Source organism: Caretta caretta, chromosome 15 (assembly GCF_965140235.1).
Source record: "Caretta caretta isolate rCarCar2 chromosome 15, rCarCar1.hap1, whole genome shotgun sequence".
NCBI classification, from domain to species: domain Eukaryota; kingdom Metazoa; phylum Chordata; order Testudines; family Cheloniidae; genus Caretta; species Caretta caretta.
The window spans coordinates 13,087,864-13,110,136 of record NC_134220.1 but is presented as its reverse complement, the minus strand read 5'-3'; the positions used below and the strand labels follow the sequence as shown (position 1 = coordinate 13,110,136).

At 44.0% G+C, this 22,273-nt stretch overlaps 1 protein-coding gene across 6 annotated transcripts in view; it reads left to right on the top strand.

Moving 5' to 3' along the window:
- The window catches only part of MED15 (mediator complex subunit 15), a 41,766-nt gene that overhangs the window by 7,030 nt on the left and 12,463 nt on the right, over positions 1-22,273 (top strand). For 2 of the 6 annotated variants that reach the window (XM_048821859.2, XM_048821858.2), the window contains exons 2-9: positions 4,497-4,584; positions 6,377-6,428; positions 7,387-7,416; positions 8,862-9,074; positions 10,181-10,446; positions 11,295-11,621; positions 12,934-13,023; positions 18,129-18,248. In XM_048821859.2, the coding sequence (XP_048677816.2) occupies positions 4,497-4,584; positions 6,377-6,428; positions 7,387-7,416; positions 8,862-9,074; positions 10,181-10,446; positions 11,295-11,621; positions 12,934-13,023; positions 18,129-18,248 (1,186 nt within the window). The remainder of the gene's footprint in view (positions 1-4,496; positions 4,585-6,376; positions 6,429-7,386; positions 7,417-8,861; positions 9,075-10,180; positions 10,447-11,294; positions 11,622-12,933; positions 13,024-18,128; positions 18,249-22,273) is intronic. The other 4 variants (XM_048821863.2, XM_048821860.2, XM_048821861.2 and 1 more) reach the window with 4 other exon arrangements.

Sequence of the window (22,273 nt, the reverse complement as noted above, 5' to 3'; positions counted from 1 at the left end):
GCAATTTCCCTGACAAATAGTATTAAATTAAGCTAAATCTTACTGAATCAAGTTTAAGTATCTTAGGAGTTCCTTGTATTAAAAATGCAAATATTAATGTATTAGTGTGGGCTTGTATGAAATGTCTCTGGAGGAAGACGTGAGTAAGGTAAACCAGGGAAAGTATTAGCAGCTTCACAGGACTATTTAACACAATGTGCCAGACAAGACTGAACTTTTAAAGTTAAGTGGGTTTTCCACTAAATCTCTAGGGAGAGGATATGCAAATGTACCCCATCCAGTTATGTAAGAATGTAGCCATTAGAAGCTTTGCCCTGAGGAGGAGACTTTTGTCTGCTGATCATCTGATATGTGAGGACAAGATCAGAGGCCCAAACTATATAAAGGAGTGACTCACAGATTCATGGGGGTATTTGTTCTGAGCTAACAGCTGTTGTGAACTTGTAACCACAGGAAAACACACTTGGTGGGGTTTTACTCCTGCCAGAGCCCTTGCTGGAGTTGGGGTAATCTACGATAAGCTTATTAGTGTACATGTAGGCTCTTTTATTGTTTTAATATTTTCTCTGTAATGCTTTCACCTTAAGAATAAATGTGCTTGCTTTGGAAAACCTGTGTTGGACCTTAAATTGTGAGCAGTTACACAATTATGCCTCTGAGGAAAAAAACAAAGCAGGCCTGCTTGGGCAGTCTGACTTACTGGGGAACTGTGTAGCTTGGAAATATCTGGATCAGAAGGGAATGAGGCACAGGTGATGGCTGGGGAGCCAGAAGCCAGTGGGTGCCATTGGTGGATTACAGAAGGAACACAGGTGCAGATGCCCTGAACTGTGGCAGTGATTATGTAATTAGACTGTGTCATAATGTATACACACGAGGGTTGAATTACAGTTACATGCATGTGAGAATCAAAGACTAATTAGAGGGAGCTGGTCAAGCTTTTAGGTGTGTTGTGTTTAAATTATTTCAATATAGTGTAGTAAATTTAAGCCTCAATATAGGTTGTCGTCATTTCAAATTTAATTTTAAAATGAAATTTAAAAATCTATTAACAAAAAAACAAAACAGGTTTATCCACCTTGATCACAGCATGGTTCTCCCTTCCCACAGAGAGGAAAGTACCAGCTTTGGGGACACAGGTTAAGCAGCTGAGTGAGAGGATGCAGGAACAGTGCAGTGATCATAATAGTGACGATGTTTTTGAAAGGGAGGGATAGAGTTGAGGCAGTGCAAAAGAGGAAGGATTGTTCACTAGCTAGCATTTGGATCCTGGGAGACCTGGGTTCACTTCCCTGCTCCATGACAGACTTCCTGTGTGACCTAGGGCAAGTTACTTTGTAGTTCTGTCTTAATTCCCCATCTGCAAAAATGGGGCTAATATAGCATACCCTATCTCACAGGGGTGTTATGAGGATAAATACATTAAATATCATGAGGTGCACTGATACTAGAGTGGTAGGGGCTATAGATGTATCATTGATGGATGTGGAAGTTTTGGGGGGAGAGACTGAAGTTCCCCAACAGCACCCACTGAATACCTCCACTCTTCCCTGCGCAATCCCAACACCTGTCACTGCTGCAACCTGCATATTTTCCCTTCCACTGTTCAGACATCTGTATCATTGCTCCAATGCCACCAACATGTTCTCTGTCATGCCATTGCATCAATGCTGCATGCTTTCCTTTGAGTTCTCCCACGCCAGCTCCATTCTCCTCTTAGTGATTCCATGCCCCTGGTAAGCTTGGAAGGACCATGGGGAGGTGCAAATGTGGTGGGGCTGTGAGCAGTGTCCTGTACCAGGGAAGAAGGGACAGGAGAGTGGAGATGCTGGGCGTGGTCTACACTTAAAATATATGTCAACAGCTACAGAGCTCAGGGGTGTGAAAAATCTACACTGAGTGCTGTATTTAGCTGTGCGTAACTAACTCCCAGTGTAGATGTAGTTAGGTCGACAAAAGAATGCTTCCATCAACCTAGCTACTGTCCCTTGGGGACATGCAGTTCTTATAGCAGTGGTTCTCAAACTCTGGGTCAAGACCCCAAAGTGAGTCGCTGGGGTCTGGAGCTGAAGATGTAGCCTGAGCTCTGCTGCTTGGGCTCTGGCCACCCCCACCCAGGGTCATGTAGTAATTTTAGATGGCCGAAGGAGGTTGTAGTGCAATGAAGTTCGACGTCTGCTGTCATACGGCAATAGAAAAACCTCTTTGGTCACTATAGGCTGTATCTATCCTACAGGGCCATCTTTGCATAGCTACAGTCTCCGGAGTGTAGAAAAGGCCAAGATCTAGGCTTAGATTATGGGGAAGGGGCTCTGTGTGCAAGTAGGAGGTTCAAAATGGTGTAAACTAGCTCATTCATCTCAATGCTATGTTCTTGTTCAGCTGAGAACACCCCAAGGAGATGAATACAATATGAAAAAATGGCTCTGAGATGTGTGGACTTCTCCATTCTTGTCAGTGTGTGTTTTCCTCCTTCTCCTCAGTGCCAGTGCTTGTGAACCTATGATATGCAGGTGGCATGCCTGTTCTGAGCTCCCAACCCAAAGGGCCCTCAGATACTGGCTCACAAAGGAGTGGGATAAGGGGAAGGGGCGTGGCCCCCATATCCTGCTCATGGGAGACAGGGGCTCAGGCCTCCCAGAGGAGCAGCCCCCCCAACCCAGCTCACATGGGGAATAAGGAGAGGGGCTCAGACACTCCCCTACATCAGATCCTGTTTCACATGATAGTGGGGGGCAGGGACAGTGGTGTGGGACTCCCCAGATTCCAGCACGCACAAAGGAGAGGAGAATGCAGGGTTGATGGGGGAGCCCCCACTCCCTCTACCACTCATCCCCAGGTCCTCCCTCCCAGAGTCCAACCCTTCTCACCCCCCCATCCTCTCCTGCCCTTGAACTCCCTTCCCTTTCTAAAGCCCCCAATCCCTCCCTCCACACCTTCCTTACTCCCACACATTCACATTTCCCCTCACTGCTTCAACCATCCATATTCCTCATAAGTGTATGAAAAAAAATTAGAATCTAAAAATGTTATCAGGAGCTCATGTTAGGGTGTTGTGTATGTTAGGGTGTTGTGTACCCTGACTTTAAACAAACTGAGGTCCATTGTTCAGGAAACATGACTGCATTATCCTAACTCTTTGATCTTCCTTAGAGTGAATCAAAGCTAATAGATTAATCATTGCTGGTGCTGTGCTATAATAAATTGGGGCCTTATCTTACTGAAGAGGCATGGAGAGGTTGTGGAGAGATTCAGGCCTTAGCATGTTTGGTATTGTGCTCAGGTCTAGCCGCTTTCACTTGCTGAAAAGACCCCATCCTAAACAACCCTTACATTTAGTAATGGAATAAATGAGAATTCCATACCAATCTATGGATAGGATGCTCTGAGAAATTGGAGCTGTTTAAAATATAGAGGAACCTGGCAAGAAACAGATGCTGGCCAGCCTGAGAGAAGTTGGAGAGGAACAAAGTCAGGCCTGGTCTACATTACAGAGTTAAGTTGACATAAGGCAGCTTACCTTGACCTAACTCTGTAAGCGTCTACATTAAAATGTTGCCCACTATCTAAGTCTGTTGCCCACTACATTGACTTAATAACTCCACCTCCATGAGAGGCGTAGCGCTTAAGACGCAGTGTTCGTGTAGACATTGTATTACTCACATCGCCTGTTGGCTATCAGCCCCCCTCCCCCCATGGGGCTTACAGTCAGAGGAGGGTTGCCCCTGCCGCTCGGGGGCTCACTGCCAGAGCATGCTACCCCTATTTCTGTGGTTAGAATCCAGAGCAGGTGAGGCTTGCACCACTTCTGTTTTTTACAAAAAAGCTTAACCACCCAGCCCATCAATAATGTACTGAATTTATAAAGCGTCAAGTATATACAATATTTATATTCCAGTAACGTTCAAAGTGCGTGCTCAGGATTGGCTGCTATTGACTGGGTGTTGTATAAACCTCATGTGAATACATGGGCCCTGCTTCAAAGGGTTAGTAATCAAAGGAGGCAGGTGATGTCGGAAAGGTGGAGAGAGGGGAACAATCAATGTCCCAAGTTAGTGTCTTTAAATGGCACTGGGCTAAAAGTAGCATGGAAGCCTCATGGCAACCCCCATAGCACGGAAGATGTTTATTTTGGGCCTCTGACAGGAGAAGATGGTCTCCTATGCACCTTGAAATGGAATCAGTTGCTGAATCTCATACCATCTCTGCCTGATGGGAGGTATTTCCTAGTTTCTTCCTTTCTAGCAAGGAGGTAAATGTCTAATTAGAGGAGGAGACTCCTATTGATGTGCTGGCTACCTGGCTATCTGCTATTGACGTTAATCAGATTGTGCATGTAAATCAGTGGAATTGGTTTCCTTTATGTTTTATGTATGTATGTATTTGTCAGTTATTCATTGGTGAAAAGTTGCCATCCATCTGTTCCCTAGGTAGGGAACGGGGTTTCAGCTGCCCTCTGTTAATGTCCTTCGTGAGTTCTGTGTCTTGTTTTGCAGTGATGAGGCCATGAGGAAGGCCGGTGTAGCCCACAATAAATCCAGCAAAGATATGGAGAATCATGTTTTTATGAAGGCCAAAACTCGGGTAAGGCACTTCCATGTATTTCCAATTGTGTGTGTCTTGGTCTGTTGTGAGTAGATGCATTTGGGAACCTGGTGTATCTAGTTGTCTAGCAACATCTGGCCAGGACACCTGCATAAACTATGTTAAATTTATACAGGAGCATTTAATGATGAGGGGGGAGCCAAAGTGCTTTGCACACTCCACAAAAAACAATGTGAAGTGAAATGTTTGGCAAAGACAATATGGTAAATTCCTATTATCACAAAAGATACAACAGGCCCTCCAATGACCGTGAAGAACACAGGAGTGAGGTTTATAAGGTCTCATTGACCCACATGCAATTAACTGCATGGAACTCACTTTATCTACAGCTTAGCTTGACTTGTGCTTAATTACATAGAATCATAGAATATCAGGGTTGGAAGGGACCTCAGGAGGTCATCTAGTCCAACCCCCTGCTCAAAGCAGGACCAATCCCCAATTTTTGCCCCAGATCCCTAAATGGCCCCCTCAAGGATTGAACTCACAACCCTGGATTTAGCAGGCCAATGGTCAAACCACTGAGCTATCCCTCCCCCCAGGTTCAGGAGTGTGGATTTTTCACACCCCAAGCAATGTAGCTGGATTGACTTCACTTTTGAGTGTAGATCTGACTTAAGTAAAGGCGCTAGGTTGATCTATGCTGAAAACTTTTATTTGCATAGCTACAGCTTTCGAATGTGAAAAATTCATCCCACTGAGAGACATAGCTATGCCAACCTAACCCCTGGTGTAGACAGCACTACCGCTTCTCGAGGAGGTAAATTAATTACAGCAATGGGCATGGGCAGTGCGTCTAATAGGCAGGGGAAGGCTGTGCCTACCCAAACAGCCCCACATGGCCCTGCCCACACTCTGTACAGAGGCCCCCTCCTGCTGCTGGTTGGCCCCAGCCCAGGCAGGCTGCTCCTTTCCCGGGAAGGGAAGCCTGCTGGGACTATGGTGGCTGGAATTTGAGGTAGCTGTGGTTACCCGCTGCTGGGGGGGCCCCAGCACTGGGGCCATGCCATCCAGCACTCCAGGGCTGGAGGGGACAGGGGTCCACGCGCTGCCTACCAATCTGGGGGGGGCTGCTTTCTGCCCACCCACCCAATGCTCTGGGGGGGCTGGGAGGGGCTGTGTGCCGCCTGCCTGGTGCTCTGGGGGGCCACCCGCCCGGTGCTCAGTTGGCTGGGGGAAAGGGGTCGTGCGCAGCTCACCCGCCTGGTGCTCTGGGGTTGGGGGGCATAGGGGGGTTGGTAGCTGCAGGAGAGGGGGGATCTGGGTTGGGGAGAGGGGCCTCAGCTGGAAGGGGTGAGCCAGGCCAGGGGCTGGCCTCCCTGAGCCGGTGGTTCACCCACCACCCATGGCAATGGGAGAACCCCTCCTGTTGCTGTAGTCAGTGTCTACACTTAAAATGCCACAGTGGCACAGCTGCAGTTGTGCAACTATAGCACTTCAGGTGCAGACATAGCCTTTCTTGGTCTATAAACACATATAGGGTACTACTAGTATGTAGCTGTACTGGCAGTTGTCTACCTCTTCTACCCAGCATTTGCTGTTTCTGCTTCTGTCCTGCACAGTTAAGCATAATGACCTTTTCTTTAGAAACATACCCCGCCCATTTCAGTTCCTGAGCACATCATGAACTGTTATGAAAAGCGTACCGGTCCTGAAGGAGGAGGGACCCTTCTGTTACACGGTGGGAGTGGCAGTGTGAGGAACGGAAACAGTGAGTCATGGAGTGTGTTGCTTCCCCATTCTGTGCTAAGCTGTTTCTTGTTTTCAACTTTAGGAGGAATATCTTTCTCTTGTGGCCAGACTTATTATCCATTTTCGAGACATTCGTAAGTAACCCTGGTATTTATTTGTTATAGAAGTTATGGAAGTGCTAGCTAGCTTTCTGGGTGGCTTGAGCCTGCTAGTTCTGACTGGCATTCTCCAAGAGCCGCTTCAGTAGTTTCTGCTGCTGGATATGTGCCCAGCTCTTGAATGTGTAATATTCTTTACAATATCCGTCTAGAACTGAAGAACCCACTAGAAAGTTCTTGATATCTCCACTTTTCATTGCACCAAATGTTTTCTCTGAGGTCATCCTCCCTCTCCATTTCCATCACAACCAGAAATGCTGTGAAGACGAAATGGCTGAGCTTATTTTCTTTGTTCTGCTTTGATTTGCAAATGAATTAAAAAGCATTCAGTTATGCAATGTTAAAGTAAATTTTATCCTCAGCATGGAATCCTGAATTAGGGTATCTGCCCTTCTGTTTAATTTTATTCCTCCAGAAATAAGTCTCTGGAATGGAACAAACAGTCTCAAAGTGCTTAATGAGTCTTCCTAGGTGTGGAAATACTGGAGGAAGCCACCTGTCATACACTGCACCAGGAAGTGTATAGAGGAGCTGCCTCAGATGCTTGTCCCATTCTGTAGAAAATTTCACAAAGCAAGCATTAATCTTGACGCCTGGGAGTGAAATCTGACTTGCAGAGCTCTTACACTGGCAGAACCGTGTGGGATGTTGCTGGCAATGATTGACATTACAGAGCATGTCTGCAGCAGCATTCCATGGCCAGCTGGGATGCTAAGTTCCTGATCAGGAAGTAACTTAGGAGCTCTCTAGCTTGCTGCCTAGGGTAGGGAATGTGGGTAAAATGTTTGGAGGCACTTTGGCATGGGGCTAACTAATGGGAAGCAATTCTTTGTGCTATTAATGCATTGGTTGTTGGGAATAACAGTTTAAATTGCTGTTCAACAAAATGCAGCAAAATTTATAACTTGTGTATGTATTCACTCTTATTTTCTAGACAATAAGAAATCTCAGGCTTCGGTCAGTGGTAAGAACATTTTTTCAGACTAAATAAAAAATTGTCAGTATTTTTGGTGGCATATGAAGTGGGGAGGGAGGGCTTACTGCCGACTTGCAGCAAAGGAGGGCAACTTAAATTCTTAATAAATCATACTGTGGTGAGGAGGAAAGTTCTAGTGAGCCTTCTAGACTCTTCACATATGGATGTTGTGTGGAACACTCATTTGATTCCACCTCTGTACCGTGTGTTGGTGCTAAATATTATTAAACCTATTCAACAAATGCCAGTGTTGTGAATTGGACTGTCCAGCAGGAAGTAGCTGAGTTCCTCCTTGCTTACCTTCTTGCAGTTCTCATTGGTGTATGAGCTTGATACCTGTTCTGCATTACAGGACTATGGAGTAGTCCTGTCAGCAGAAACTATGTCCTGGTGGACTCTGCATGTGACTGAAGGAATCTCCTCTATAACTGTGTTAATCCCTCTGTAGGAGAGTATAAGGTGAGGCAGCAATTATCTGTTGCCACCTCGTCCCAGCACGGATTAAAGATGTGCTGCACAATATATGTTAATGCCAGTACTCTGGAGTGCTCTAAAGTTATGTCCTCTTTGATCTTTACACTTAAGGAGGAAGGCACATATTACATACTTGATGAACACCCGTATAATAATGTTCCTGAAATGCTTGTAATTCTCTCTCCTTCAGAAGTCTGTTTGCAGTTCCTTTCCCCTTGCCCCAGACCCCAGATTATCAGCCTCTTTCTGACTGAGGAGTGCTGATCATGGGTATTTGAGAAGTGTGTGGTGAAGCTTCAGTGTGCAGTCTAGAGGAAGTATATTGCAAGGTACTTCGTCAGGCTGAACACCTGGTCTCCTGAGCACTCCCACTCCTTAACCTGGGACGGAAGGGGCCTAACTTGGATCCATCACATCAGTGTGCTCTTATTTCCTGGATTCCCACGCAGTAGCACAAAGCTCTGCTGATAGCATGCTGAGCCTGCCAAGTCTTGCCTTTGTACCTGGATATCTGTTTAGAGTAGAGGTGACCGATGATTTCCCTTTTGCTAATATATATTTAGTGTTTTGCATATTTAAAGTAGCGTGACCAGATGTCTCGATTTTATAGGGACAGTCCCAATTTTTGGGTCTTTTTCTTATATAGGCTCCTATTACCCCCCACTCCCTGTCCCGATTTTTCACACTTGCTGTCTGGTCACCCTAATTTAAAGCATTTCACAAACCTCTAACTAATCCTCAAACGCTGCTGTCCCCAGTTTACGGGTGGAAAAATGGAGACAGACTTATGTAAAGCCGCTGAGTCAGTGGCAGAATTGTGATTGTAGAACTCAGGGTGGACTCTTAATCCCATGCTGAGTCCACTAGGCCAAAACTTTCTTGTGGCTCCACAGCACAGAGAACAATTTCAGTGGACAGATCTTCATCTTGTTCTCTTAGTAATGATGTTGTATTCACAGATCCTATGAATGCACTGCAGAATCTAACAGGCGGCCCCCCAGCAGGAGCAGCTGGAATGGGCATGGCTTCACGAGCTCAAGGAGCACCAATGGGTGGGATAAGTGGACTTGGGCCAATGGGCCAGCAGATGAGCCTTCCAGGGCAGCAGCCTCCTGGAACCTCTGGGATGGCCCCCCATGGTATGTCTGGCGTCTCTGCAGCTACTCAACAGAGTAAGTATTCACTATGCTCTCGTCCACTGAAATTAAGTCAGTTTAGGGTTCCAGTGCAGAGCCATTTTCTAGGCTGAAAGGAAGAGAAAGTTACAGAATATTCCCTAGGTCTGTTTTTATTTCTCCTGCCAGGAGGATTGGGGATTATGGTGCATCTCACCCTTTGTCATTGATATGGGAAACACAGATTTGAATCGGGGAGCAAAGGGAGGGTTTGCCTTCAAATACCTCTATCCCCACCATAAATGTCCTCGCTGTACTTGTATGCAGTGTTATAGCTGTGTTGGTTGCAGAATATTAGAGACAAGGTGGGTGAGGTGATACCTTTTATTGGACCGACTCTTCTTCAGCTATTTGAAAGCTTGTCTCTCACCAACAGAAGTTGGTCCAATAAAAGTTATTACCTCGCCCACCTCGTCTCTCATGTCTGTACTTAAAATTTGTGGCTTTCCACTTGCTACTTGGTTTTGGACTCATTTGCAACTGCGTTTGAGACTGAGGTGGCGTATTCTGAGCAAGAATCTGGCTCTGACTAGTAGACTCCTTCCTCTCAAAATATTTTAGTTCTTGAACATCCTTCGTGTTTTGGTTCTACCTGCCTTGCATTTTATATCACCTCATATTGTGGCCTTGTTCTGACAGATAGCTGCTGGATGAGGCTCCTTTCAGAGCCCATTCGAACAGCTCCTCCTTTGACCGAAGAGTTCTTTGTGGAACAATGTGTGAGCAGTGAGACCTTTCCTTTCTGTTCCCCTCAGGGCATGAATGAGCCCACCCTCCTCCTCCTCCTCCTCCCTGCGGTTCTTAAGCTGTTCAGTTAGATTGCAGAGTCGGCCAAAGAGCTGAGGCTTAGACGTAAGAGTGATGAGAAATGCCAGGATGATACGAATAACGAGCGTTGTTTAAATGTATATAATGTATACCTGGAAATGGGAGGTTATAATGGCTTTTATGCAATTGCTCCTAGCACAAATGTGGGCTATAAGGTGAGACCCCGGGGTATCTTACGTTTCTGGTCAGTAGAGTTGGTTTGAGCTCCCCAGTCTTGCCTGTCGGATGGCTGGCTAGAGGCCGGTCACGCTGTACAAACACGTTCTGACTTTCAGCCCAGCTCCAGCTGCAACAGATGGCGGCGCAGCAGCAGCAGCAGCAATTTCAGCAGCAGCAGGCTGCTTTGCAGCAGCAGCAGCAGCAGCAGTTCCAGGCACAGCAGTCAGCCATGCAGCAGCAGTTCCAGGTCCAGCAGCAGCAGGCGGCGGCGGCGGCAGCAGCTGCGCAGCAGCAGCAGCAGCAGCAGCAGCTGCAGGCAGCCCAGCAGCAGCAGCAGCAGCACATGCTCAAACTGCAGATGCAGCAGCAAAATCAGCAACAGGTAACGAACAGCGAAGCGGTCGCAGGGTGGGCAGCCTGCTCTCAGCCGCTTGTCAAGTGGAGCCATTCCAGAGCTCCGGCTTACCGAGCACTATTGCGTGTCGGCCCTCCGCACTAAGGGATTAACATGCTTCTGCTTGTGGGTAAGGCATCATCTTGGGCTGGTCGAGTTCGTTGGCAGCAATGTGCTCTATCCGAGAGAAGACTGATCTTTCCTAGCAAGAAAGAAGCTACGAATTTTGTGCCCTTCTTGTTTGAGTCTAAGAGTCAGGGTGATGTTTGTCTGCTTCGGAGAAGGTCAGGGATGCAGGAGGGGATGGGAGTGGACACCCGACTCTCCTCCCTCCCCCGAGTTTCCTCTAGAAATAGTAACTGTTTTGTCTCAGTTGTGTGAATTACCCATTTGTCACTTAAAAAAATATTGCGGTACAGAAATATGAGGCATGCCTAAAGATGATGTATGCAAGTAGAAGAGGTTGATGCTGTCCTGTTCTTGTGTAGGTAAATGGTGATGCTGACATTAGCTTGATGACAGTTTGGAGAAGTGTGTTGTGATCTTTTATGCCAGAGAAGCTAGAGGGCTGGGTACCTTCACCTTGAAACTCTCTGTTAGTGGTAGCAGATGACTTTGTGCCCGTCTGGAGAGGGAAATTAGAATATAAACTGCATGCAGGTGAGTTGTTTGAAGCCTGAGGCTGGCTTGACGGGTAGGCCTTTTCATTTGGACTAAATGCTTTAACTCAGTATGATGAGCCGGTGTGCTGCCTGCAGGCCATTGGCTTTCTTTCTAATACTAAAGACACTGTTGCATTGCTGGAAACTTGAGCATCCCGGCTTTTCCTGTTTTAGATGCAGCAGCAGCAGCAGCAACTACAGCGAATTGCTCAAATGCAGTTACAGCAGCAGGCAGCTCAGGCTATGCAGGTGCAGCAGCAGCAGCAGCAAATACCACAGCAACAGATACAGCAGCCGCCGTCTCAGCAAGTCATGCAACAGCAGATGCAACAGATGCAGCAGCAGCAGCAGCAGCAGCAGGTTGCTCAGGCCCAACAGTCTCAGCTTCCACCACAGTCACAGCCCCAGCCCATGGTCTCTCAGGGACAGGCAATCTCAGGACAGATCCCTAGTCAGGTCATGTCTGTACCTTTTACCCAGCAGCAGTTAAAAGCCATGCAGGTAAGTGTGTTAAAGACCCAAAACAAATGGTTGTGTATTCCATGAGCCTCTAGGGAAATAGAAAGTCCTCATTGATAAATAAGCCTTGTTAGTGCTAATAGCAGAGATGTGAAATATTGTAACCTGTTAAGAGGTTAGCTGTTAACCTAGTGCTTGCATAACAATGCTAACCACTAACTTGTGTTGCTTTATTGCTTGCCAGCACAGCATAGTGCTTTGCTAAAATCCCAAGGTTTTGTAGCTAGTCTATGAAATCTTTTGGTATGCTGGATAGAGAAGCTAGTGTTTGAGATTCAGTTCCTTTGTTGCTATTGGTGGGACAAGGAGATGAGTGAGATCTTGTTTTATATAGGTATAACATTACATTCTGGTGAATGCTGATTTTGCTAGAACATGAGCAAACTTAATTAAATGCCCTAATACATGTGTGTACACGTCAGCCCTCTCACGCTACTGCAGCATGAGACCCCTTTGGCATTGCTTCTGCTACTACACTGAAAGGGGTTGGAACCTCAGTGGGTTGGGGAAGGTGCAACAATGACCACCAAATCTGCCCCTGCTGACTGTATTGTTAGGGTTGAACTAGTCGGGGATGATTGTCACTTGATGCAACTTCTCTTAAAATAGCAGTTCATAGGTTGAGGACAGGGTAATTTTGATTTTTGTGATTTTCATGGTGGATCTCCTAGTATCGCTTCAGTCTGAGTCAGCTAATGCTGTTAATGGTGCAGATTTTCTTACTGTTGGCTTACTGTTCAGTGCTATGGAAACTGACCTAGTGAGGGCTTAGTGAGAGTGCTGTGCATTACTAAGCAGGAGATCTAAGTTTTAATTGTGAGCTCTACTCTACTTCACCCTTGGCCTTATTGAAGGTTGGGACTTGGTAGCTAATCTAGGAGTAGCTTACATGTGTCGCACTTCTGCAACAGTTACAGAGTGATGCACAATTCTAACCAGCTGTCGCATGCAGGCATCTAATATTGTGTACTTGAGTGAAATTAACAAAGCTAATGGTTTGTCATGGCACAGTCCAAGTGGCCGTTGAGTCTGCCTGTAGGAATGCCAGTGCAGAGAAGATGCCGCAAGGAAAAGTCAGTGTTAGAGGTGTAGCATTGGGGAGGCTGATTCGAAGCCAGCTGCTCGTGTTCATGAAGTGAGTCATACACTAGTCCAGTGTAAATGCATAGCCGACAGTCTTGTTTGCTCATAACTGAAGGAATTAGTAAGATGGTTGAGCTAAATGCTGTGGAAAGGTGACATCCACCCTAACCAGTTACTCCTGCTTACCCCCTTCTTTCTTCAAATATTCAAGGTAAGAGCTCAACTGGTGCAGCAGCAGCAGGCAGCGGCAGCAGTCCAAGCAGCTCAGGCCCAGGCTGCTCAGATGGGAGCTTCAGGGCAGGTAAGGGCCCATGGAGCCAGTGTCACTAGGGCAGGCCTGTAGCAAGTGCATGCTAAAACTGAGCATGGAGATGGATTTTTGGTAGCTTTCTGAGGAGGGATTTGACATCAGTTGTCCTTACGAAGGTGGTATGGGTGATTATGCACTGTTTCCCTTTTGCTGTGAGTCAGAGGCAGGATTTCATTGACACCTTCTTTGTGCATGCTTGTCCCTAGTAGGTCAGATACTGCTGCCTGGAGTGACCTAGCAGTGCACGTTAAGACTGTCTACTGTAGTCATGCGATAGGTCTAGCTGTTCCTGGAGTGTTTCACTTCTATTTCCATAACACTTTCTTAGGAGACTGCCTTGTCATATGAACTTCTCTCTGCTATGAACTGGTGACTGCTGGTCTATACTCAGATGCGATCTCCCTTCCAACTCCCAAACACAAAAGTATTAGTGGAGGTATTGACGTTCTCCCTCCCCCCCCCACTTTTCTCTGTTCCATCATTTCCTCTCCCCTCTCATTGAGTAAAATGGACAGTAGATATAAATAGCTCTCGTTTTGAATGTTAACTCTCAAGATAAATGGCACATGTAAATGAGTCACATATGAAGTGCTGGATGAAGGCTTGTTGTCCGGTGCACAATTCAATTTTTTTTAACTAGCAGTACGCTCTAGCGTCAGACTATGCTCCCGTATGTGCCCAGCACCAAGGCTAGATGGGGAAGACTTGGGCTTGAGTTGAACCATACTTCCCATCCTCCCTAAGGGTCTCATATAATGCTTAGTGCCTTTCATTCGTAGTCTTTCACTAACAGGGGTAAGTATAATTATGGACGTTTTTCAGGTGGGGAAACTGAGGTACATAGGTGAAGTGACTTGTCCAGGATCAATCAGTGGCACATTTGGGAATAGAATCCAGTTCTCCTGACTCCCTGTGCACTATGTCATGCTGCGTCCAGTGAAAAAGTAATGGCCTAGACATCCTGCACCCCTTCAGTGTTTAAAGTTTGTGTGCAATGTGAATTGTAACAATTGGTGGTTCTTCTCACCTGTATCCCTGAGGATCTGTACTAGGAATAGTGGCCTAAGATCACCCAAAGCTACTTCTCTTATTGATGCTGAAGTTCTGCAAGGCCATTACATTCTGTTTCTATACTGGGCCTTTTATATTTCTTACATTATGTTCACACCAGATGAAAGATGAGCAATGGTAAGTACAGTGGCAGTGACAAGAACCCATTCATTACAGTTTAAACATGTGCTTTTAAAACTATTCTTTTTGTTTTGTTTTGTGAATAATCTCCAGGTGGGAGCTACAGGGAGTTAGGGTGGCTAGCAGGACAGCTGTCATGTCATTAATTTAGTGTTGCTGTCCAGCAAGTGGGTTGTGTTTATATGGGGGCATTCTACTTCTTGCCCTGTTAAGTGAATTTCCCCATACAGGTTGCTTAATACCACAGTGCATCTGGAAAGCTTCTGGTGATGGTGGTTGACAGCTGGTTTTGCATCACAGCTACATTACCATATGGGATATAAACTAAGGTATAACTCAGTGTCTGTCACAAATTAGGGCTGCTGAAAGCTTTCTAAACTCCACTGGCAGGTTTATTCACTAAACTCCATGTAGGTCCATACTGATACAAGGTAAATCAATTAAAATTCAATTAATTCTCTTCTGTCCAATAACTAAACATGTTTCTTGTACTTTGTGTAATAGTGTTTTATATAGTAAAATGTTTAGTTTTGAGAATATGGAAGTGTACAATGTCAATACAGTTCTGGACATCAGAGCATTGATTGGATTTTCTTGGGTTTATAAAGAACAGCTTCTTTTGGAGAGTAAATGTTACCTCCTATTACTTTTATTCCATTAACACCACTTCCTTAAAATTTTCTGTAAAGCTTCCTTGAATTCTAGATTCTATTCTGAGGAAGTTTTATTATAAGCCTACCCTATCATAACACTTGCCTCATTATATATGAGTTTTATGTCCTGTGGTTGTCAAATGGTCTGGGAGTCTGGATCAATGCTGCTATTATTATTATTTGTATTATCATAGCACCTAGGAGCACCAGTATGTTTGTGTCCTTTTCATTTAAGTCTCTGTTCAGCGTCTTTGGGTACAACTAAAATCATTCCTAAATCCTAACGTGGATGAAGTGTGGAAGCAAGAATTTGACTTTTCTCTGAAGTTGTCATAGTGATTTTGTTCACACACGAGCATTCTGCTGCTTATGTACCAACCTTTTATGAGACTGTAACTGTGCTCAGATTGAGCAGATGAATGAAGTAAGCAGTGTCCTAATGACCAGAGGCTACATAAGATCACTCTGGAAACCACACAAAGATGAATGATGACCTGAACTTAAGTTTAAAGTTTAAGCCATTCTGTTCTGCTTTGACTTATTCCAGATGCTCAGAATGCAGATTTGCTTGTTGCTCTTTGAAAGCCAAGGAGCTAGCCTGGTAATCCCAATGTGATGCTAACTTGGGTATTTGGGAATTCTGAATCCTCAGACGAAGGAATCAGACTTCATCTGGAGCAAATCTGGGGTTTTTTTTAAGACTCAAGTTCTTATGTCCTGACTGATACTATCAAATCATGGGATTTATATCTTAGGGGAAGAATCCTTTCTTTATTCCCCTCTTCTTTTAGGATGGATTCTCTCCCTTCTCCCAAACTAATTTGTCCTGATTTTCACAGTGAGGGTATTTCAAACATAGTTTGTTTTGCCTCCAGTATCAGTTTTTCTCCAGAAGCCCCAGAGCAGGGTCACTGGAGCAGCAATGTCTTCCCATTTTTATACAATAAGTCTTGTAAATGTGGTGCTGATGTCCTGTAATTGCTTGCACAAAGCAACAGTAGTCTCTTGAACTCCTTCCCCTCCCTCACATACCAAAGGGGCAGGGGACCCTACTCGCTGCAAATATTGTAATGAACTTTTTGAACACCTGGAAGGGTAGCAAAGGGCAAATTCCTTATTCGAAGGTCATAGAATTGGTATAATTCTAACAGCATATTTCCTTCCTCTCCAGCAGCACATGCTTAAAAAAACAAACTAAACCAAAACAAACCGCCCAACAGCCGTAAGCCTTTGAATCAGAGTTTGTTCTGTTGCTTCATGGTTAGCCAGACTCCTTAACAGTGAATCTGCATCTAATTCCATTGACTCTGGAAGAGATATCTAATACACTCACTTTGGTGGTATGGCATGAGAAACAGGACCAAGATGGTACATGCGGTTCAGCATGGCATCCATGGGTTTTCCCATACGTTACTGGGCCCTCGTGTGTGCCCCTGTGGGTTCGTGGGATGGGTGGGCAAGGCTTTGAGGGACTTGTGTGCTGCCAGCACTTTCCTTTCTGTTAGGGTTGTGTTGCTCTGCCAGCTCTTCGGTTGACCCTGTAGCTATTCACTGCACTCTGTAGCATCCACCTGTGCTTTGTGCCAGCGCTCGGTTGTGTGCTTGTGATGGCTGTCGCACGCTGTATTTGTGCCTGTGCCTGTGCCTGTGGTGCCTGAAGTTCCCTCATTTGTTTACCTCCTGAAATCCTGTCTCTGACATCCCTCACTTCCTGGATGGAAAGAGACCTCATTGCTCTGATGTTGTGAACTAACAGCCGTGCTGAATTTGATGCTGGTTTTTTTATCAGTTATTGCTTTCCTTTCTCAGTCTTGCTGTGTTGTAATTTAATTTTATTTATTTTAACAATTGTAAGCACATGCATTCTCTGACTCTCTAGAGACATGTTGCTGGCTGCTTCAACCCATTGACACAGAACACTAAGCAAGAATGCCCACAGTCATTCAAATAAAAGGAGACTTCTTTCACACCTGGATTAGTTAGGTCCTTCTAGCAACAATTAGTAGTGTGCAGATTAGAGAAAGGGGACTTGGAGCTCTCTATCTGTCATAGAAGTGAAAAGCAATGAAAAGGAGCTCTTCCTAATTGATATGCACAGATGTGCCAAATTCCCTGAATCCCAGTAGCAGAATGTGCCACAATATGCTAATTTTTCACTTGTTGTATCAGACTTCTGATTGATAGCACATTCTGTGTAATTACAGCATTTAAAGCAATTAAAAAAAAAAAACTATAAAAAAAACTATGGTTTCTAGACCCAACAGCCTGCAAGGAGATTTGAATGTTCTGGGACCAGGAGTAGCTCACCCCTAGGACTACTTCTAAAAATAAATCCATTCTACCACTGACCCCTGAAATCTGTCCTAAGCAGTGTTTATATTCCAGCTGATTCTTCCGAGTCCTTATAACTGAAACCAAGTAAAGAGATGAACATTCCTGAGGGAAGGCTACTTTATTGAAGTTAGTACTTTAGTACTTAATTGAAGTTAGTGGCCCTGAGGGCTATTTATTTAGCAGAAGGGATGGGTGTTCACCGAAAGGGAACTCAAACTTTAGTTTTGACTGTACGTTTCACCTATTCTGGGGATTGCAGGAGGAAGGACAGAGTATTTTATCTAAACCATAGAAGTCCTTTCTGTTGGAAGTCTCTTTTTTGGAGTCATACTGCCATAGGTTGGTTGGTTCTGAAGTCTTGTTCACTAAATCACAGGCTTCGTTGGAGGATTCTTATCAGCAGTTACTGTTGAAATGTCCGTCAATTCCATTAATGTGGAAAGATACAATGGTACAAATATTGCTGTGGGTTTCAAATCCTCAGATGAATCCATAGCATGGTAGAGGACATCAGAAACCAAAACTTGTGACAATATATGATTGAAGAAGCTTGTATAAAGCATTCTTGATAAGTCTTAGAGCCGTTAATTCCAATATTAAATTAGAAATTCAAGATGTCAGGCAAAATTTGGGAAACCCTTTCAACCAAATTATACTTCTGTATAATTGGCCTTTTCCATATACTTGAATCTACATATCACCCCACACAATATTTAGAGTTCACTAGATGCCCTCTACAAATGGAGATATAGGGTATATGAAGCAGGGGGTTGGATCCATAAACTAGCTTATTAGGCTTATCTGGAGAAAAGTTCACTTGAGTCTCATACCGGAGGTTGCATGTGCTTCTCATCCTGCCAGTGCACTGCATTTCTTGTTTTGCGATTACTTTTGTCTGTTGTCCCTCTGTCCTCAAAGATGATCACCGCAACTATGGCCAGAGGTGGGATGCAAATAAGACCACGGTTCCCGCCTACCACCGCTGTATCTGCCACGCCTCCAAGCTCCATTCCTTTGGGCGGACAGCAAATGCCACAGGTATTTACTGAGTCAAAGTGCATTGTGTCAGGAATTGTACAAGGCATTCAGTACTTGGGTTATATTTAGTGCTCATCAAATTAAAAGAAGTTCACTTTTATCTTCATCAAAATACTACGTTCAGATAATTGCTCTTAGCCACTCGTAGTGTTGGGCTGTATTTTTTTAGCAGGACTGTCCAAAGTGTACCCTTCTCCCTTAAATGGAAGCTTTTTGAAAGCTTGAGGTATTGAATAAAGCTTTGAAAAAGTAACACAGTTCACATTATTTGAATGTTTAAAAATTCCATGTTCATATCTGGTTCAGGTCTCAAATGAATCAAATTTTCTGGTCTCTGCTTAATCTTTGCACATATCACAAAACCACTGCATGGCTAGTCTTTGCTCAGGAGAGGCCCCAGGACTCATATATGAAGTGTCATGGGCCAGGAGTGCAGGGCATTGGCTGAGTTGTGTTGGGAATCTTGCCTGACACCTCCCCATGCTATGCATTGCTCTAGCTAGTGTTAGTCCCTCTTTCATGAACAATAAACTTGGCCAATTTCAGTTTCAGTTGATGATTAGGACATGGTGCAGGAGATATGGAGCTAAATGAAATGTCCCTGAACTGAAGAAAAAAATGTTACTACTTTAAGCTCCTAGTAAAGCTGCAAATTATGAACAATCTTTGAATAAAATAAAACACATGATTATGCACCCAAATTACAGTTCTGGATTTCTGCTGCATTTCCTACCCCTCTTTCACACAGGAAATTGTCCATGTTCTGCCAGTCCTTTCAAAAATATGAAGCAGGAGTCAGCATAGCTGCACTTTGTCTGTGGACCTACCTCAGTGAAAAGGCTGACAGGGCCCTATTCCACATTTGGAAATGTGTTGGATCAGAATATGCCACAGGTTCTGGGTCTATTACAGGAGTGGGTGGGTGAGGTTCTGTGGTCCCTTCTGATCTCTAAGTGTGAGTCTATTATACCTGCCATAACAGAACAGGCCCAGCACTAGCTTTTCTCGCATTTGTATTTCACTTGCGCGGTATGTGCCATCTCAGGAATGAACAGGGAAAACTAGAAGGAAGCAGAAAAGGAGTTTAGTGCCCCTCTACTTATTAGCATTGCCACAATAACAAAGTCCCTCCTCAGCTCTATGAATTGGTTATGAAATCCTCATGCACTACTGTTCTGTAGTGCTCAGCCCTGGGTGAATCTTTTGATTTAAAGCTCTCTCATGCAGTGACAGTGACGTGGAGATCAACTCTTCCTGCTGCTCATCCCAGTGCTTGATTGGCTTTGCATGTATAATGAGGGACTCCCTGGGCCTCATGAGCTGCATGTCTTATATGTTCACACTGTCACCTTCACAGCTCATACCTGCCCAGCAGCTCCAGTTTCCATATTGCTTTCTCCTGTTAATGGATGACAAAAGACTTCTGCCATCCTCCCAGTATTGTGTTTTGAGTTTCTTTTGCTAGCAGGCCTTGGAGCTCTGGGAGTATCTGAGATCATAAATCCTGAGTCCTTTGCACGGTGTATTTATTGCTGCTGAAGTGTCGCACTTAGTAGCTACACTTCGTGTTAAAGGAAGGTGTTGGCCAGAGTGGCCTGTGCGGCAGAAAGAGGCAGTGGCCAGAAATACACCACAGGCTCTGGCATATTTATTCAATGCCATTTTTTTCTGGTTGGAACTGGAAAATTCTTTTAATCCTGCTAATTATTCTGTAGTTGGAATTACTTGAGTCAAAGAAGAATTTCCGTAGGCGATGCTACACTGCTAGCCCTGAGTCTCTCATCCATCCAGTCTGTCAGTCCAGCTGCCTGTTCTGTATATTGACCTCTTAGTGCTGTTGTACCAGTGGTTGTTGGGAAGCCTTAACTCTTGACATCAAATGAATTAAGTGCAGATTGTAAGAGTCAATTTCATGAAAATTATGTCCTGTAATATTGGAAAACTGGGGAATCGTAGGCCAGTGAAAGAGGGAAATGTGCACATGTGGCACCAGTTGGAATGAAAATAGCTCCTGGAAAATGTAGTGGGATGAATGGACCATCAGTTAGCAGGGGATGGGAAGAATGTTTTAAAAACTAAATTGACTTGGGTAGGTGTTTGAGTAGCTCAAGACCCACAGTGTGAGTTTTTAAGTAAAACCAGTCCCCCAAAATTCAATTCAGATTGCAGAGAAATATATAGTTCTGCTTGTCCCGTGGATGCTGTGGTTTTGGTCTGTACCCTAGAAAAATGCTTGAATAATGTTGTTTGTTGGATGTGTCGCCATTATCTTGTCTTCAGACATGTTTCTGCTGGGTAGAGCAGCAGTAGAAAATAGCTTATGGCTAGGGCTGTTGATTCATCACAGTTAACTCATGCGATTAACTCAAAAAAATTAATCACGATTTAAAAAATTAATTGCAATTAATCACACTGTTAAACAATAGAATACCAATTGAAATGTATTAAATATTTTTGGATTTTTTCTACATTTTCAAATATATTGATTTCAATTACAACACAGAATACAAAGTGTACACTGCTTACTTTATATAATTTTGATTACAAATATTTGCACTGTGATAAATGATAAACAAAAAATAGTATTTTTTCAATTCACCTCATACAAGTACTGTAGTACAATCTCTTTACTGTGAAAGTGTAACTCACAAATGTAGATTTTTTTTGTTACATAACTTCACTCAAAAACAAAACAATCTAAAACTTCAGAGCCTACAAGTCCACTAATGCTGATGCTTGTTTAAAATTTAAAAAAAAGTATTAATTAAATTTGTGACTGAACTCCTTGGGGGAGAATTGTATGTCTCCTGTTCTGTTTTACCCGCATTCTGCCATATAGTTCATGTTATAGCAGTCTTGGATGATGACCCAGCACTTGTTTGTTTTAAGAACATTCTCACAGCAGATTTGACAAAATGCAAAGAAGGTACCAGTGTGAGATTTCTAAAGATAGCTACAGCACTCGACCCAAGGTTTAAGAATCTGAAGTGCCGTCCAAAATCTGAGAGGGACAAGGTATGGCACATGCTTTCAGAAGTCTTAAAAGAGCAACACTCAGATGCAGAAACTACAGAACCTGAACCACAAAAAAAGAAAATCAACCTTCTGCTGGTGGCATCTGACTCAAAAGATGAAAATGAACGTGCGTCAGTCCATTCTGCTTTGGATCGTTACCGAGCAGAAACCATCATCGATGCATGTCCTCTGGAATGGTGGTTGAAGCATTAAGGGACATACAAATCTTTAGCGCATCTAGCACGTAAATATCTTGCGACGTCAGCTACAGTAGTGCCATGAGAATGCCTGTTCTCACTTTCAGGTGATATCGTAAACAAGAAGCGGGCAGCATTATCTCCTGCAAATTGTAACCAAACTTGTTTGTCTGAGCAATTGGCTGAAATAAGACTGAGTGGACTTGTAGGCGCTAAAGTTTTACATTGTTTTATTTTTGAATGCAGTTAGTTGTTTGTACATAGTTCTACATATGTAAGTTGAACTTTCATGACAGAGAGATTGCACTAAGTACTTGTATTAGGTGAATTTAAAAATGCTATTTTTGTTTTTTATAGTGCAAATATTTGTAATAAAAAATATAAAGTGAGCATTGTACACTTTGTATTCTGTGTTGTAATTGAAATCAATATATTTGAAAATGTAGAAAACATCCCAAAATATTTAAATATGGTATTCTGTTATTGTTTAATAGCACGATTAATCATGATTAAGTTTTTTAATCGCTTGACAGCCCTACTTATGGCTGTAGCTGGTTATTGGTAGTCTGCATAAGTCTATCTACTTGATCTCAATAATTGAAAGATCAATTTGGTGATGGTGCTAAATTTAAGAAACTTGGTGTCATATTTGATAACACCTTTTCCAAGAAAGGACCAAATATGGACTTGGTATAAAAATATTGGGTGTCCAGGCTGTGCTTTCGATTTATCTTACATGACAGAAGAGCAGCATGTGCCCCTGTCACCACAAGACTTGATTGTCTCTTTGCAGAGTAGCTTCTGGATCTTGCT